This window comes from Etheostoma cragini, chromosome 17, assembly GCF_013103735.1.
Source record: "Etheostoma cragini isolate CJK2018 chromosome 17, CSU_Ecrag_1.0, whole genome shotgun sequence".
Taxonomy (NCBI): domain Eukaryota; kingdom Metazoa; phylum Chordata; class Actinopteri; order Perciformes; family Percidae; genus Etheostoma; species Etheostoma cragini.
In genome coordinates, this window is record NC_048423.1 from 3,787,112 (window position 1) to 3,806,610 (window position 19,499).

Genomic DNA, 19,499 nt, shown 5'->3' on the forward strand with positions numbered 1-19,499 from the left:
ACATTTGGGGATTTACTGTTTTAGGACAAATACAAGCCTGAAAAATAAGACAAAATTTCCCTAAATACAAAAAAGATGAAAAAATATGTTGATAAATGCTATTAGTTTGATGATGGTGCTTAGTACAATTCAAAAAGAGCCAAACACAAACTATAGAGCTGAAATCAAATCTACAACATAATTATCATGAAGAGAAATACCTGAAAACACATTTTAACAATCCAAATGTATTTTCTTCTCATAATACTTCATGTTTTATGTTTTTTGTTGTTTGTTGCGTTTTATGCCAAAGAGACAATTGTCTTAAACAAAAAAAACATGACAGTGCAGTCATACTGTTAAAGACTATCAAACACACACAATAGATTCATTTACATTCAGGGACTTTGTTTAACACCAGCATTAGCACCACAATAAAAACACACTTGAATAAACAGGTATGTTAAAACGATCTCTGAATCAAATCCAGACACACCGCCACAAACGCACTGAATAGAAACAATGATCAACCTTCTGTCGAGATGGGAGAAATTATAAAAACAAGGAGAGCTGATGCACTCAACATTTTATAATGAATAAAAACACAAATCCAGATAAGTCATTTGTTCTCAGACCCTCCTTCTACACTTCCTATAAATTCACAGGCTGAATATCGATCAGGTTTTGTTTTTTTCCTTCATCAGATGTGTTTTCATCCCGGCCTTGTCTGAACTCCAGAGAGAGGGATGGGTTTCTTGAGAGAAGGAGGAACCTGAACCATAATCCACCTCTACCTTAGAAAAGGTTTATGAGTGGTTATAATTTGATGATATAATGGTCAAATAGCTTCTCTCTTTGTTAAACACACCTTTGTTTTAGTAACTTTGGGAGTGCTTTGAGGTTTTAGGTAATTTTAGGTTAGAGTTCAACCAGAGTGGGTTTTTCTGAAAATAAAGTATTGAAAATCTTCCAATTTGATTTCTTACCATAAACTGGATGTTACAGTTCAATTTTTAGCATTCCATTAAAGTCTCTAAAATGTTGAAATTTAAAGTCATAAAATTAGGAGCCAAGGTTGAAAAGTTGAACAGAGAAATAAAAATAAATTGCTACGCAAATAAAGGATTTCCATGCAACTGCATTCAAGGAAAACCCCTCACGAATGATAATAAAAAGGCACATTATTGGACCAGTTCATCAATGGTGTACACGAGTGTGTGATGGGGGTTGTTTTAACCTGAGCTGAGGGACTTTACACTGTGTTCAATAGGACAATCGATTGCAGCACTTCGCCTGTTGTCAGCTGTTGACCTTTTGACCTCTCGCCTGCTCCACGGAAGGTGCCTGAATGTGGTTGGACTGGAAACTGTTGACATTTTGTTCACACTTGTCCAGGAGATGAACTGGAACTGAGCTGGACTGTTATTATTATTTTTTTTGTCTTTTTGCATGAGTGGTTTGATTTGGATCTAGACACAGACAGACAAGAAAGATAAAGACAGTGTGAGACAGGAACCTCTTGTGTTTGGTGTGTGAGACCTTCCAGGCCTCGAGATTCGAAGAACCAGCAGATGCACTGATAGCAGCACCTTGGGACTGTTTTCTTCCATTGCCATGGAGGACAGGAAAGAAAAACTCAAACTTGCCTTTCATTGGCTGTAGACTGTCGCCAGACCTTGGCATCCCTGTGTGTTCATAGGCCGGTATAGAAGTGCGAGGTGATACAGAGGATTATATTTGTCTGGGGGGTTAATCTGAGGTCAACTGTACACAGACATGGGTGGAGTCCAGACCACAGTCTCCGGTTACTCTGCTTTGTCAGAAGAAGCTCTTTCTTCTTGCGTCTTCTTCTGTTTTAATATACATTCTGCGCACACGAAGCTTGTGGTTGCAATAGATTTTGGTGTATTTTGTAGATTTTTAAGTGTTTCCGGGTTGGACGTTTACATAATAAAGCTGCCACCAACAGCCTCTTGAATCCGTCACCCAAATTTAAAGAAGGTGACAGTTCTGTTGATTCCTATGAGGGGATTTCACAGGTGGAGTGAAAGCAGGTTAGTCATCCCTACGACACAAGGCACTGAGATCATTCATGAAATTCCTCATGGGTTTACATACTATAGATTTCGGTTGAGCAGAGGACACACCGTCTTTCTGTGAGGTCGAGCTTCTTTCTTTCATTTACTTCAAGAGGAAAGCTCCTGATTCTACACAAGTGGTATTAAAGGAGTACTCTGACTTTCAAGGGATTTGGCCCACTGGTACCCGGACCTGAAGTATGTTGGAAGATTCAGTTTCCTCTCTCCATGTCACAAACAGGTCACCATAAACAGCTCTGGTCACTCTTTTCACATACAGTATAGCTATGATTGCATCTAAACCTGACAGACACTGTAAATAAAATGAAAAGAAATGTGATAAAATAGACAAATCATTTAATAAATCCATACAATTTCATAGAAACAGAGCATATTTGGCCACATAGCGGACATTTACCTTGTAAATTAGACAATTTGTAAATGACTTTGAATCCTACTGAAGGTTGAGGATCATTTGTTACAAATAATAAATGTACAAAGTGCTAGCTGCTCTGTGAGGCAGGTAAATGCTAACATTAGCAGCTAACATGCTTACAATGAGTAAAGAAGCTGCAACATGGAATGTATTTTCAGAAGAGTTGAACTAACTATTTGATTATGAAAATTCTTAGCTGATTCCTTAATGACCACGTAGTTTAACATTTAGCTGGTACCCTGTAACATCTTAGTTTAGTGTGTAGCATGCCAACATTAGCGAATTTGCACCAAACAACGTACAGCCAATGGGAATGTCATTAGTTTTGCAGGTTTTCGATCGGTAGGCCAAACTCCCAAAATTCAAAGAAGTTCTTAACAGTTTATCAGTAAATTAAAGGATCTGTAGCTGTTCTGAGGTCAGTGGAGGCCACTTACATCCTTATATGAAGTAGTTGATGGGAAATCAGACAAGAAATGACTGGTGAAAGTAGCTTAGGCCTCACTCTGGTTTTCTGGACAGAACAGCTCCCTTCATATCTGACTTTTTTCTAAGGACACCCTCACTCTCCTGTTCCTTGTGAATCAGATACGTAAGGGTAAGGAGGGACCGAGTAGAAAGATATTTGAGCAGGGCTCGTATTAGCTCATCTGGAAAGGATGCAGCAGACCCTCGTCCCAAGTCACAACTTGTCTTTTCCTTTAAGCCCTCCAAGACGTGGGAAAGCCTAATGGAGGCTTGTTGGCCTGCAGGCGCTTGTGTTTCCCACTGAGGATGTCGTCTCCGTGTCAATAGATTGCCGTCTGACGCGTTGGTCATATTTCCTCCTTCTTTTAGTTTGTTCTTCACTGACAAATGTCTCTTGACACAAGGAGCCACAGGGCAGCAACTCTGAAACACAGTGTCTGCATCTGTTGACGGCTGTGTAACGCAATAATACACATTACTGATACAAAATCTCAACCTTACTCATGACTTTTGACACCTAAAATCATAGATCCTCTGCCTCTGTAGGGAGCAGGAATAGCACTTGTTTATTGTTTTTATAAAAATAATAAAAAATGAAGCCTTTTCTGCTTAAGATACTCTGTCTGACTTTATTAAAACCCAATATGTAGAAAAGTAGTGAAGTAGTGAACCTTACCTTAACTTCCATCTTCATATGCATACGAAGGGACAAAACACAGAAATTACCGTAAAGCATGGTTGTCTCCAAATGAAAAAAATAGGTCATGTTGATTAAGTTAAATAGTGATGCTTATCTTGAGGGTCAGTTAGCAAAAGATAGACTGTTAAAACAATCAAATAACAGAAAGACTTTTTGGAGTACAAAGTATTGTCCTATTGACCAATCACAGACAGAGCACATGAGAATGCGCTGCATTTAACCATGTTTTACAGCCGTTGTCTCCGAGACCCCAAACAGAACTGAAACAGTAGCAGACTTTTGAAACATGTTTCCTCATAAGGAAATCTAAAACAAAAAAATCTAAGTTAGGAAATATCAGTGTGATAAAACAATGTTAAGTGTTTTTAGCTGTTATAAAAAGGTCCATGGTGTTCTGGACTCCCAACAGAACATTAGTGTCGAGGATATTTGAACAAAAGAGGACCACAAAGACAACATTTATCTAAATTTGAATCTCAGCAAAGTGTGCACATTTCTCTCTGACTTCAATCTGAGTTGAGTTGTTTTAGAGTATCAAATTATAATGCTTCATTGTCTCAGAGGCTTTTTAAGGAAACAAAAACAGATATTCAATACAGATACGTTGCACAGTAATTAAGTACTTTTCTTGGCGAGTAGTACAAGAACACCTAACTGGCTTGAAAACCGATAACTAAGAGAAACTCAACACTGTCCTGTATATTTCCTGGGAATAAGATTCTTCCAATTACTCTCAGTTGTAAGTAATTTTGTCTTTTTAATGTCTTTAATGTTCTTGACACATTTGTCTATATTTTGGGTGATTTGTGGATATAAGTAAAACAAACCTTCAAAACACACAACATCCTCTGAGGGGAAACAGTATCAGTCCAATCAGTGCCATCATTAGATGTGATAAGGCCTCTGCAGAAACCCTGCTCAGCTGTTACACAGTGGAGAGAATAAATAACCTGGATAATAGCAAGTGCCAGAGGCTTGATTCATTTCCAAATGTTAACAAGGCCGTTTCACAGCTCCAGTATCCCGTGCAGTATGTTAATACCACTAATAAGCCTATCTCTGCAAGTCATCTCGGATGGCAAAGATTTGAGCGTGAGGCTGTGTTTTACAATAAAGCTTCTGGCCACATTCTAAATGAAGCATAACTATTTATGATTTTACAAAGCTGACATAATTGCTTAAAGTGTAACTGAGAAGAGCGTTTGGTCTCGTACTTTGTTTTCTGTATTATGAAAGAGGAGATTTCACTGTTTGCATGTCAGTAAGGCTACTGTGTAGGCCATCAGACAGATGGGAGGAACTCATGCTCGCCTGTTAAGCAATTTTGCAGCTTTTATTCAAGCTGTCAAGTCAGACAATCAGGAGATAAAGCAGCCTTGGTTTGTAAATTATAAACGTGTCAAAAGATGCACTAAAGGCATTGACAGATGCCACTTATCTCCAGCAGCCTCTGCAGTGTGACTGTATCATCAGAAGGGAAATATAACAGTTTGATGTTTACATAAGATAAGTATTAGTATCAGTCAGAAATGTAATTCCTTTCACCCATCCCTCTCGCAGGGGATTGACTCCCCAGAAAACATATAATGATTTTTTTAAAGCTAACAAAACAAAAAAAAGAAACAGAAAAGCATCCTTGCTGATCTTCTGTCCATTTCCAACATTGCTTCTTGTATATTTTTTGGTGGAAATCCTCTTAGAATGCAAAGTAAATAGATTACGATACAGTGAGGGATTAGGGCTCGCGCGGCGCTGTCAGATTAGTCGGTGAGCGCAGCGCGTCGACAGCTCTGACACGGCTATGGCTGCTGTTCAGGAAAGGGGCTCCGCGCGATGCTTTAAAGACGCTGGTTGGCTCCTATTCATGAATAAAACTGTGGCCTGTAATCTCGGCCAACACTCACACACACACACACACACACACACACACACACACACACAGACACACACAGACACACACACACACACACACACACACACACACACACACACACACACACACACACACACACACACACACACACACACACACACACACACACACACACACACACACACACACACACACACACACACACACACACACACACACACACACACACACACACACACACACACACAATTCAATATCAGTGGTAATGAAAGTATAATACAAGTCTTTATTTTTCAGATTGATTAATGGAATGGTTTAAAACATTTTCAGTCGTGTTTGTGAAGGCAGAAATCGGTGCTACCGTTTTCTTTTAGGGTTCATTTGGTTTAGATTTCACAAGACAATAAATAAACTGATTTCACGTCTAAATTTCCCAGACAAACTATGACAGGTCTAGAAAAAAGAAAGGCTTTTGGTTTATCAATTTTAAAATAAAACAGTGGTAATGCAAAAACTACTGATTTACGTATAACACACATGCATTATTCCACTTTAATCAGACATCTATACATTCTCCTACCTTTGAGTCCCTCTCCAGGTAAAGTTACAGGTATGTAACTACTTTGAATATAAACCTAACATTGACAAAGAGAGCCTGTTAATGGTGGGATTTTGTTGTGTCTCTTATCATATCTTAGTTTGTTCTTTTAAACCATTCCTAAGTGGACCACATGAAGCGTCCCGAGGTCTTCATCGTCCTGAGAGAGAGAGAGAGAGAGAGAGAGAGAGAGAGAGAGAAAACACAAATATTACATTTTATAAGAATTTGTTATTGCTTAACAGGATGTGGAGTTTTAAAACGCTTTTTGACCAGTTGATCTGAATCTGCATTATGCTACACTGAACCATATTCTTTTTAGCCTTTATTTAAACCTGAAAGCTGCGCTGACCAATTTATTTTCATATATGATAAAAACAAGCAGCAAATCCGCATATTTGAGAAGCTTAAACCAGCTAATTTGGGGAATTTGTGCTTAAAAAAGACTGAAAAGATTAATCCATTTTAAAACATTTGGCTGTGATTTATTTTCGATCAATTAATCAATTAATTGTTTTAGCTCTAAACTACACACTGTAATAAACTTTAATATCACATACTGTAACATTAATATTCTCTAACTATATTGCAGTATAGCAGTGTTCCCCCGCCTTTTTTTGTTTTTACTTGCTTTACATAAAATAATTATTATCTTATTTTCCTTAATGACAGGTCCATTTTTTTCATTTCAGTTACTACATATAACTATAGGGAAAACTTTTATATACAGCACAGGCCAAACGTTTGGACACATCTTCTCATTCAATGAGTTTCCTTTATTTTCATGACTGAAGATTTTCACTGGAGGCATCAAAACTATGAATGAACACGTGGAATTCTTTAGTTAACAACAAAGTGTAAAATAACTGAAAACACGTCTAATATTCTAGTTTCTTCAAAGTAGCCACCCTTTGCTTTTTATGATAGCGCTGCAAACCTTTGGTGTTCTCTCAATGAGCTTCATGAGGTAGTCACCTGAAATGGTTTTCACTTCACAGCAGTAGCTTGTCAGGTTTAATTAGTGGAATTTCTTGCCTTATTAATGGGGTTGGGGCCATCAGTTGGGTTGGGCAGAAGTCAGGTTGATACACAGACAACAGCCTTATTGGACAATTGTTAGAATTCATATTATGGCAAGAACCAATCAGATAAGTATGGAGAAACAAGTGGCCATCATTACTTTAAGAAATGAAGTCATTCCAGAAAACTGCAAAAACTTTGAATGTGTCCCCAAGTGCAGTTGCAACCATTAAGCGCTACAACAAAACTGGCTCACATGAGGACCGCCCCAGGAAAGGAAGACCAAGAGTCACCTCTGCTGCTGAGGATGAGTTCATCTGAGTCACCAGCCTCAGAAATCACAAATTAACACCAGCTCAGATTAGAGAGCAGATGAATACCACACAGAGTTCCAGCAGCAGACACATCTCTACAACAACTGTTAAGAGGAGACTGCGCAAATTAGGCCTTCATTGTCAAGTAGCAGCTAGGAAACGACTGGTAAGGAGAGGAAAATAAAGGAAGAGATTTGTTTGGGCCGAGAAACACAAGGAATGGGTATTAGACCAGTGCAAATCTGGGCTTTGGTCTGATGAGTCCAAGTTTGAGATCTTAGGTTCCAACCGCCGTGTCTCTGTGCGACGGAGAAAAAGGTGACCAGATGGGTTCTACATGCCTGGTTCCCACCGTGAATCATGAAGGAGATGGTATGATGGTGTGGGGGTGCTTTGCCTGTGACACTGTTGGGGATTTATTCCAAATTGAAGGCCTACTGAACCAGCATGGCTACCACAGCATCGTGCAGCAACATGCCATCCCATCCGGTTTGCATTTAGTTAGACCATCATTTATTTTACAACAGGACAATGACCCCAAACACACCTCCAGGTTGTTTAAGGGCTATTTGACCAATAATGAGACTGATGGAATGCTGCGCCTCCACAGTTACTGGACCGGAACCCAATCAAGATGGTTTGGGGAGACCTGGACCACAGAGTGAAGGAAAAAGGGCCAACATGTGCTAAGCATCTCTTGGAACTCCTTCAAGAATGTTGGGAAACCATTTCAGGTGACTACCTTTTGAAACTCATCAAGAGAATCCCAAGAGTGTGCAAAGCAGTAATCAGAGCAAAGGGTGGCTACTTTGAAGAAACTAGAACATAAGACATGTTTTCAGTTATTTCACACGTTTTTGTTAAATCCATGTGTTCATCCATAGTTTTGATGCCTTCAGTGATAATCTACAATATAAATAGTGAAAATAAAGAAAAGGCATGGAATGAGAAGGTGTGTCCAAACGTTTGGCCTGTGCTGTATCTATATTTAGCATTTATTAGTAGCATATACACTTTTAATACATATTTATAACACATTATAATATAGTTGTTATATAGTTAGATATAAGTGTCCATTAACAGAGATGTACTGTGAAGGTGTTCATTAAATGATATGTTTTAGCATTAAGATCATAGGGTTGACTACATTATATTGAGGGATATTTCTAATATACTGCCTCTTTCATGTATGTAACTAGACAACTAACTAGAAATAGGTTGTAGTCCAGTAAGAAGGGAGCTGTTGAATTGGAGTGTATAGGTGTACCTAATAAGGTGGCTACTGTGTGTGAACAGTTATATTAAACACATATTGTTATTTATGCGTATAACTACATTATTGGATTGCATGACATTTTATTGTGAAGCACTTTGTGATTTTTTATCTGTGAGAGGCGCTATAGACTATCCTTATTGTGGGTTATAAACCATTTATACATGTGTGTATAGTACGTATAAAGGCTAAACGGAGGAGGGAAGGGGTGTTTAAAGTAAAGTGTTACAGCGTTACATTTTGTGTAACAGAAATTTATTTTTCTAGTTTCCCCAGGTTGGGAACCACTGTACTGTAGCATACTAATATTACATAAGATTACTACGTACACTATAGGCCAGGGATTTATAATTTGGTCCTAAATAACTTTTCACAGCCTTTTAAATTCTGTCAACAGAAATGAAAATAAAAATCAATTTTAGATCAGTTGACTTACATTCCTGCTGTCTCTGTCACCTTCACTGCTTCCTGCACAACAGAATAAAATGACACAATGTTGGAGGATGTCACACGTTTCTGTTAACCAGCCAAGACACTTTCAACAAGTCCTACAACCAAAACATTAGACATGCATAATCACACATGGCAGCCCTATAGCACATAAACACAGACACACACACAGCTGAATGCCTAAACAGCTTTAATGCTCACTCAGTAGGTCGGACATGTCGCTTTTCTGGGTTTTAACGAATGTAAACCGTTGTCACTCATGGCGATCTCTGTTGCTCTGAGCCCTGCGTTAATAAGGTTATGATTGACATTAAAACCCCGGCGTGCCTTATACAGATATTTTAAAAAGCTGATGCAAATTCCCTATAATAGCCTACGGTCCGGATTATCAAACGACAGAGCGATTTGATAGCGAGACAATTGCTAATCACCTGAGAAATGGAATTATTAAAATGGAGAGAGCAGGACGGAGGAGAGGAGGAAGTGAAGAAGAAGAAGAAGAAGAAGAAGAAGAAGAAGAAGAAGCAATGATGTGTTCTTAATGGGTATTTTTCCAAAATTACCTGTTAGTCACATCAGACAGACTGAGGAGGGGGGAGCACTCAGGCTACGTTTAGAGAATAAAAAGAGGCTGAATGTCACCAGAGAATTGTTGCAGGGCTGTAAAACTTGGCCCTGAACGTGCCCGACGTGCTGAACATATTAGATTAGATTTATTATAATGGTCTGATTCTCTCTGTCAGCTGTTACTGATTCAAAGTATTTCCAGTTTGGGCAAGTGTGAGTTGGTATGGATGCAGCGTTTTGACATCAATTTGTGTTATAAAGAACACATCGTCTTAGGAAGACTTTTAGCACAGGTATATTGATTGATGTGTTTAGGTTTGTCTACTGGTACGCTATGAGGTAACCAACACCAAAGATACACTATTATCCGGTCAGATTTCAAATATATTCAGAAAATATGGAAAATAAAGTTTGACTATGATTATGTAAAAAGATGTAAATACATTTTTCATGTCAAAGCGACTTACTTAAATGTTTTTCAAAGAGAACATCTTCAATTTAGCATTGCACTTCTATAACATTGTTGAGCTCATGGTGAATGAAGGAACAAAATGGATGCAGCAGAACCAGATATTTTCTTTTTATATTCCAAACATTATTCCTCCTTGTCAAAATCTGGAGCCTACATTACCCACAATGCAACTCCACCACAGACAGTTTGGCCGAGATTTGGGTGTGTTCAGACAGACAGACAGACAGACCTGTTTGTCTCAATGTCCTGAACACATCTGGGCTTACAGTCCCAGGAATGCTGGCTGCCTCTGGTCTCCTCTGATTGCTTCTTCCATCAGCACTGAGGAACAAAAGTAAAGGTGAGTAACATCTGTTATTCTTTTGTTAAAAGTGTAATGGTTAAAATGCATTCAAGAAACACAGAATATAATATATACTTTGATTTTAAATGTAATATACCAACTTTCACCCAATCTATCTTGTCAAGCTTCTCCTCCATTCCCTGCGTTTTTCAGAATAAGTTTTGACAAACCTGAGACAGAGCGGCAGTCAATTTGTTGAATTTAACTGCACTGTACGCTGTAAGGTGTGGCAGAAAGAAACATGAATAACAAAAAAACTTTCCATTTAAAAAGGTTAGAGGTAAGCCTGTCAGTCTAACCTCAAAATGCAATACTTTGTGGCTTACTGTGGCTGCTTTGAGCAGTACATTTGATCTGTTTAACTCTTCTATGACGGATTTACATGTTTGATGATATATATGTCCACTGTTGTACTCTAATGATCAGAAGATACTAACTGTTGTCTCTCTGCACCAGTATCACTGACTTTGTTTCTGGTCTGTCAGATTCCTTCTCTGATGAAAAATACTGGGCTGCATGATTTGATTCTTCTCTCTTTAGCTCCTCCCAACAAACATAAAACTGCCTCCATTACAATTTCAATTTCAGACCATCTTTCAGACACAAAGGACTTAACTGGGTCAACACCTGAGCCACATGTATCAGGTGAAATTTGGAGGGCAAGTTGATCTCTATCAGTGTGATCTTCATATTATCAAGCAGTCGTGATACGTGTCATCATTCTGAGTCATGAAACAAACAGCTAAATGCTTAAACATTCTCTGCCACTTCAAAGAGAGTAATTCACAACTCTCTTGAAGTCTTCATCGTCTGAATCTTGTGTCTCTGAACAGTAGACAACTCCTAGTTTTCCTAGGATCTGCAAACAATGCAGACATTTAACAGACAACTTAAAATTAAAAGCAACACTATAAAACTCCTAGGTTATTATTCTAGGTTGAGTGAGACAGATTCTTTGCTTCACCATATAGCATTGGACATCACTGACAGATATACAGTGTATCTAATTTTTATTGATCCGAGCTCATGACTTTGATACGTTGGCAAACCATTTAGTGTGACATCAGTGTTTCAGTTTGGGGCTTTAGGATTGGGTTTAGTGACATACTGAACCTTTTCCTGCTCAATCATTTCCTTCAAATTCCTATCAAATAAATAAATAAACATTTAAAAATAATTTAAAAGGCTCTTGACTAGCATCAAATAACTTTGGCCTCCACTAAGCAATAATAAAAAAACATCCATTCTCCTTCCTCCACTAACAGAGGAGTACGTGATGAGTGAGAGAGGCCAGCAGCCATCAATAGAACGTTGGGATTCTTCCCAGATTCCCGTCTCGTTCACTCTCTCACTTCCCTGAGCACAGAGTCGGATTTGAGGGAATGCAGGAATCGGCCATGAGCGCCCCAAACTGCTATTGTGCTCGCCTCCCTCTCTTTCTCTGCTCTTTTCTCAGCGAGCCAAACGGGAAAACGCCTGCACTACAATGCCTCCCCTACTCCATCTCAGCTAATCTGTCACTGGCTTCACATGAGAAACAATGAAACTTCATCGGAGACCAGATTAAAAAAACGGAGGGGGTTCAATACAAAAATTGTTCTAAAGGAGGGGGGAAATTTTGGAATAAAAAAGGCAGAGGCTCTTGTCTTTTTCTCTCTGTGGTTATTATCTTTTAGGAGGTTTGGGGATCTGCTTTCTTAGCCTCTTTCAGCAGTGCAGGGGAAGACCTGGGGTAGTACTACTGGGCTTTTGGCTGCCAAATTGCCCTAACCCTCTTTACCACTCTTTTCTTCTCCTCTCGCTCCTTTTACTGTTTAAAAAAAAGAGCTTAGGACAGAGCATCTCTCTCTGTCTCTCCCTCTGTCTCTGTCTCTGTCTCTCTCTCTCTCTCTCTGTGGACCCAGCTTGTTTAAATTGGCTGATAGGAGGGGATTTGGGATGGATGGAGGGGGCTTAGAGAAACGCGGAGTGGAGGGGTTGGAGGTGGGGGGACACAGAGAGTCATCAGTGTTACAGTCAAACAGCCATGAAAAGCCTATGAGGATGAAAAGAACAAGAGCGCCTTTTTATCTAATGCACACAAATCCCATATAAATAGTCCAATATGTTAGTTGGAGTATGACAAGGAATGCCCCTCCATCACTTCCCTCCCACCACCCATCACACAATAATAAAGACGTGGATGGCTATATTCGTATGTATCTGTTTGTGTGTGTATGTATGTGTGTGAGTCAGGCCAGCACAAAGAGAGGGATGCTTTCAGTATGTCTTTAGTCACGCTGTTTCAACATGTCATCCATGTAGACGAGTGTATTAAACAATCACTCTGAAACAGTGAGTTTTGTCAGCACTTAGGAGATTGAACCATGGTGAAATGGACCCTGGTGGAGTTTTAAATGCAGCTCTGGGTTCAGCGTTGGGATGGCTGAAAGTATAAGACCCAGAACTGATGTGGCTTTGACATTTGAAATGTCACAGGGTCTGAAGGCTTTTAGGCTGCAGCTGGGTCACTTGGCCACAGCCACTCTCATACAATTCATATACAGACAATAGTGAATCACTGTGGAGGAGGAGATGACAAGTCAAAGTAAAACAAAATCTGTCTGGGGCTTAATTTATAGGTTTATGTTGAACTTAATATTTTTTTTTAATTTAAAGTGGATATAAATCAATAATTTATAACAATGTACCATATGACAATGTGACAAAGTTAACGGGGTTTCGGCTTATTGTTTAGCTGTCCGGCCTGCAACGTTACTGTTTAGATAGTCTCGATTTGCCAGGCCCTCCTCCAAAGCGCTTTAAACATGCAGAGATCTGAGGTAGAGTCAAAAATAGTCCTGTTAAACTCAAGAAAGCAGAAGAAAACGGAAAATACATGCATCCGGTGGAGTTTCCAGCAGCACCGAAGCAATCCCATAAGTGGAACGCAAAAGAAAATAGACTACTGTTTTGACTCACTCTCACCACTCTCATAGAGTTGTTTTTTTTAGCCGATGAATGAATGATGATGTTGCTTCGTAACTGCTGGATGTATAAATAAGAAACGTGCAAACAAGTTCACAGTATCAACTTAAAAAATGATGATATGTCTACGTTACTGGACAAAAAAAATCTTTAATGCAGGTTTAAAGAAATAGAAAAATGTGTATCAGTAATGACAAAAACACGAAAATAGACACTTATTGTGGCAAGCTTGAACACACACACACAGACACACACACACACACACACACACACGTAACTCACTGTATTGTTAGAGTGTCTGGGTATGAGGGTCCTGTAGCACTCTGGTTCCCCTCTGTCAGTTGGCCCCCGAGGCTGGAACCCCACAACACACCATCTCTGCCACTTGGAGGATCTTCTAGGACGCACGCACACACACACACACACACACACACACACACACACACACACACACACACACACACACACACACACACACACACACACACACACAGAGGGATAAGGATAAGTGAGAGCAACAGTTTTCGTTTACCTAAAAATATAATAGAAGAACGACCCATTTTGTCTTTTTCTTTATAGACCATTTTCCTTTACTTGACTTGGACCTTTTCTGTCTTTTTTTTAGTTTTTTCTGTTTAAGATGGTCTTTTTGGGTCTTTTTCCCTCTATAAGATAGCGACAGTAAACAGGCAGGAAAGGGGGAGCGAAAGAGAGGGGACAACACACAGCAAAAGGGCCGGGGGTCAGACTCAAACCTGGACCGCTGCAAAGGACCCAGCCCACATGGGGCGCACGCTCTTACCGGGTGAGCTAGAGGCCACCCCAACTTGGACATTTTCTTGTGTCCATATGTGAGTTCTAAAACTAAATGGCTGCCCCTGATAATGTAAGATTGCCTGATTAGAAAGAGAATACTTACGCCAACAAGTGTTTTTATATTCATAATCAATCCGCAGTCATCTGTTTGTATATTGCATGCACTTAGTGTACCTGACAAAAGCCTGATGGAAATCTCTGAGATCAAAACATTGCCATATTAAATTTATTTGCTGTAATTTTGTCAGATTTCTGTCTATAGTATTTTTCCAGTGCTGAAAACATACTATGGTTTGTGTAAACAGTTTTACATACATAATTGTAGGCTTTTGCTAATTTGGATGTCACACCTTGATAATCAGGTTTTGATAAACATGTCATACCGGTAAAGTTTCTGAATTGAAAAGCAAAGTCAAACAGTAAACGGAGGTTGTATGATCGGAGCAACCAACAGAGCTGAGAGGGGAACAGAAACAAACGCTGCTTTTCTTCAACACACACCGGAGCTAACAGGCTTTTACCATAACAACCAAGAAAGGAAGGAGAGAGGGAGAGAGGGAGAGAGAGAGAGAAAGAGAGGAGGTGGAGAAGTGGATCCTCAGATAAAGCTCTTGTCTCTTTGCCCATTGAAAGGCCCTGCAGTCACTTCAGCCTTTGTGAGGGGGAGACAGAACGATCAGGCAAACAACTTGGCTTCTCCTCCTGGCAAAACGCTACTCCGAAGAAATAGAGAGGAAGAGAAAGATGCCTTCCCTCGCACTTGTTCGCTACTCTGCCTCTCACAATGCCATATCTATCCAATCAAAACACTTGTCAGCCAGACAGCTATAAGCGATTTCCAACGCTGTTATAAAAAGGGACCATTTCTAAGCTTCAATGTGCGTCCTCTATTGTGAGTATTTGTATGTGTGTACAAGCAAAGGCAGAATCTCTGTTCACCAGGGTTTGAAATGAATGCTCATAAATATGAGAAGAGGTGCATAGAAATATGATGTCTTTGCCCAATTGGAGTCCAAGACATCCACCTTAAAGAACTACTACATCTGGAATTGATTTGTTTTTTTAGAAAACAAGTAAATAATCATCCAAACGATAGCATAAGAGAGTCTTTCCAATGCAAATCAACTCATTTCTATGATTTGTTTAAAGTAAGTAATCCAGGCAAAAAAAACAAAAAAAACAAAAACAAAAAAAATTGTCGTTTTTTGCTTCAGAATAACTGGTTCAGATGAAAACCAGCAAAGCTCAAAGTCCTGAGGATGAATGCTAAAACCCACTGACAATGAAAAAGTTATTTTTTTCTGGAAGATACGCTTATTTGCAGTCTTGCTGACAGATGAGAAGATCGATACCAGTCTTTGGCTGTACGCAAAATATGGAGCTACAGCCAGCAGATGGCTAAGTTAGCTTAGCATAAAATCTGGAAACGGGGAAACCGTTAGCCTGGCTCTGTCCGAGGGTAAAAGAATCCACCTACCAGCACCTTAAACCCATTAGTTTAATTTGTACAAAACAAATGTGTAAAATGTGGAATAAATAATCCCTCCAGCGTGTGATGGGTCTGCCATGGGGTCTCCACCCAGTTGGAAATGCCTGGAGAACCTCCACAGGAAAGCAACCAGGAGGTATTCTCCTGAATGGATACGTGAATCACCTTAAGAGGCTCATTTCAATGCAAAAGGAGATTGAGTACTCTACTTCTCCAAGCTCCACATATATCGTGAACTGCTCACACTCTGATTTAAAATGGTATTATGCTTCTCTTAAGATGCATGTAAACGTCTTAGCAAAGGATGTTTTGGGTCACTGTATTAACGCTTTTTGCGGACCCATTCCCCCCAAAAAGGGTGGGTCAAAAAAAAACATCCCCCACTAACGGTATACAAGTTAATGTATAAAAATCTTGAGCGTTACAAAGACAAAAAAAAGAAACGACACTAGCAATCTCACCATAGGCTTGTGCCTAAAACCCATTAAGCTGAATTGAGGTATAATAGCATTGTCTCACCCAACTAGCAGAAACTTTTGAAAAGAACTTATAAAAACATTTTCTTTTCCTATTAAGTATCAAGTATCAAAATTATTGTCATAAATTACTCTACATATGATATACTATCCGGTGCTGTTGAGGCCTTGTAATACAGCAGCAACGTGTGTGTGCGCATGTACAGTAAATGTGTATATTTTCTTTCATAACGAGAAGGTGATATGATGCAGGTCATTCACTGTTTGTACAAGGAAACAGCAAGATGTGTTGGGACTCTGAGCTCACTGTAGGTAACACCTGCTTTGTATTAAAACGAATGAATATTACAAATAGTCGGTTAATGCAGGATTCGGTGTATGAACTGTCTCCCATGTCACACCCAACTGTACAGTCAACATATTTAAAGAAACGCATATGCTTCTGAGGGCTTTTTTGAATCTGAGCTGTAGTGTGTAACTATGACTCAGGACAAACTAATGTCAATTCTTGTGTGTGTTCAAACAGAAACATTGTCCCTCTGGGCAAAGGGTTCCTACACCTGCAACATGGGAACTTGTGTTAGAAAGGCATGTGAGCAATGACACAATGTTTAGTCTCTACTAACAACTAAAAGACATCTGACACGTGACAAGGGATAACTGCTTTTCCTTTTAGGGGTCACAAGCCAAAAGAGGGGGAGCTCTTAAATCCTCACAAGCTTATCATTTCTGTTTTTTTTTGTAAAACCTTTATCTGAAAGTAACTACAGCTGTCAGATAATGTAGTAAGGTAATAAATATCTGAAATATAGTAAAGAAGAAGTATAGAGTAGTGTGTTCTTGGGAGCGATGCAGAGTTGGTCATGTCAGTGTGTGTGTGTGTGTGTGTGTGTGTGTGTGTGTGTAAAGCAAGACACCTTTTCACTGGAGCTCTCTGCTTGAAGCGAGACACTCATTATTTATGACCTGGCTTTTCTTGCTCCGTTAATGTGCTCTGCCGGCTCACACACACTCTCACACACACACTCTCTCTCTCTCTTACACAAACACACACACACACACACACACACACACACACAAAAAAAATGGTTACTAGCTAGTCTAAATGTGTCGGTCTGCTGTTTGGTGCAGAGCAGGTAGTGTACAATAGAGTTGTAGAACTTTCTATAAGCTGATAACAACAGTATGAGAGCGGTGTGAGTGAATTATATAGTAAAGCTGTTAAACAATATTTCTTCATCCAAAACCGTTACAGTGGAGACTCATTTAGTTTGTTCCATATTACACACAAACAAATTGTCCACAAAAAAGTGTATATTACGGTTTTGTAATTGTTTGTGGCAAATGCAAACAATGTTAATAATGTAATTAATGATATCGGTAACTTTGAGTCCTCCTCATAAATGTACACATGTTCATTTAATTCATAGCAGGCTGCGTAAACTGTTCAGGACATTTTTTGACATTTTTTTTTTTTGTCAACAATAGCGGTCAGAAGTTAAGAGACAAAAGTGATAATGTAACAAACTAACAACAAAAATGGACAGGCTGCATAAGACCAATATTCATGCATCAGTTAATTTTTTTTTTTTTTCTTAATGTTTGTTACTCATTCATATTCTTGTTTAATTTGTTCTTTTCTTCATTTATTTATTTTTCTTTCCACCTCACACCTTCTGTTTTCCCAATTTTTATTTTAACCTCGTTTTGTTTCCCCCCCTTTCTTCTGCCCCCCTTTCTTTCCTCTTTTCCTGCCGTCATCCCTGGTTTCTTTCCCTCTACTGTCCCTTCCTCTCTCTGCATCAACGTTGTCCAAGGATAGGACATGCTGCAGGTGATGGAGGTAAATCATCTAGGACATAATTAAGAGGCTTATGAGTGTGCGTGTTATGCATCACATTAAAAAAAGACTAAAAAGAAACTGCATGCAAACAGGCCTCATAGTTACAAAACGCTCATTTTCATTCACAGACAAACACACAGACACTCAGCCTAAGGGGTCTGACCTTATACAGTGGAGTTAAATACCTCTCTCACCTCATTTGGTTGTACGTACGGTTGGTGTGTTTTAAGCACCAATGAAGGACTCAGACATGTTCATCTAGTTCACTCACAAATTTGAATGTTTTCTGCTTCTACCCGTTGGCCCTTGAAGCCTCTGTGAGAAAAGAGAGAGAGAGAGAGAGAGAGAGAGAGACAGAGAAAGAGAGAGAGAGACAGAGAGTGTGTGTGTGTGTGTGTGTTTGTGTGTGTGTGTAAAATTAGGAACTCAGCTTGATCCCCTCTGGTATGTGCTTTCGGGAGTGTTTGTCAAAGGGCAGCAGCAAAGCCTAGAGTAATGACAAAGAAAATGGGCCTTCGCTGGTTTTCCTCCTCTGGCTGTTTATTCCGAAAAACTTAGTTGTAACTTATTTCATTAGTCTGATTTTAAATACTTGTGTTTTTCAAAACTTTATATCAAAACACTTTTTGTTTAATTGGGGGGGGGGGGGTAAAAACCAACAAAAACATACAGAACCTTAAGGTGGAACCACAAGTTGATTTTTAAACTTTTTATTTAATCTTACATGTATTACAAACTTTTTTCAATATCTCACTTTTATTCCTCATAATAAAATGATTTTGAGGGCAACAGGTTGTGTAAATTTTACATGAATATTACTTGGTCAAACGTAATCTATTGTAATTTTTCTTTAAAGGAGGGTGAGAGCCTAGAATATACCTGGTGTTAGATATCAGAAAAGGGTGTCGGAGTGGTTGAGTTACTGAGGTTATCAGGAGTCCACCTCCCATTTCAGATGTAAGGAGAAGTAACGAGTCACATTTGGTATCTTTTTGGTTAGACATTGTGATTATTTTCTTACCATTGCCTGCGATCGTCTGGGCCTCAATTTCATTAGCTTTCCTCTTGGCCACATCCGCTAGCACCACCTCGCCCTTATCGCTGGCAACATAATGGAGGTCCTTTGAAGGAAATGCAAGAAAGAAAGAAACGTAAACGTTAATCTAAAATGAATCTAGGCTCCGATGACAATGTTTTTTTTTTTGGGAGGGGTGGGGGCGGAGGTTCGGCAGGAGAAGGAAGAAACAGATGAAATGACAAAAAAATGAGCTGTTTGAAGCCCAACATCAGAAAAAGCACTGGTTGGATGAAATGCCGGTTCCTGCAAAAACTTTGAA

The 19,499-nt window shown here is 39.3% G+C and overlaps 1 protein-coding gene across 7 annotated transcripts in view; it reads right to left on the reverse strand.

Moving 5' to 3' along the window:
* wdpcp (WD repeat containing planar cell polarity effector) overlaps positions 1-19,499 on the reverse strand; it is a 77,275-nt gene that overhangs the window by 4,713 nt on the left and 53,063 nt on the right. For 2 of the 7 annotated variants that reach the window (XM_034897919.1, XM_034897923.1), the window contains 5 exons: positions 19,184-19,283; positions 13,821-13,935; positions 10,458-10,549; positions 9,176-9,207; positions 5,807-6,292 (listed from right to left, as the gene is read on the reverse strand). In XM_034897919.1, coding sequence (XP_034753810.1) covers positions 6,242-6,292; positions 9,176-9,207; positions 10,458-10,549; positions 13,821-13,935; positions 19,184-19,283 — 390 coding nt within the window. In that variant the 3' untranslated portion in view covers positions 5,807-6,241. Of the gene's footprint in view, positions 1-5,806; positions 6,293-9,175; positions 9,288-9,357; positions 9,474-10,457; positions 10,550-13,820; positions 13,936-19,183; positions 19,284-19,499 lie in introns of those variants that run through there. The other 5 variants (XR_004660095.1, XR_004660097.1, XR_004660096.1 and 2 more) reach the window with 5 other exon arrangements.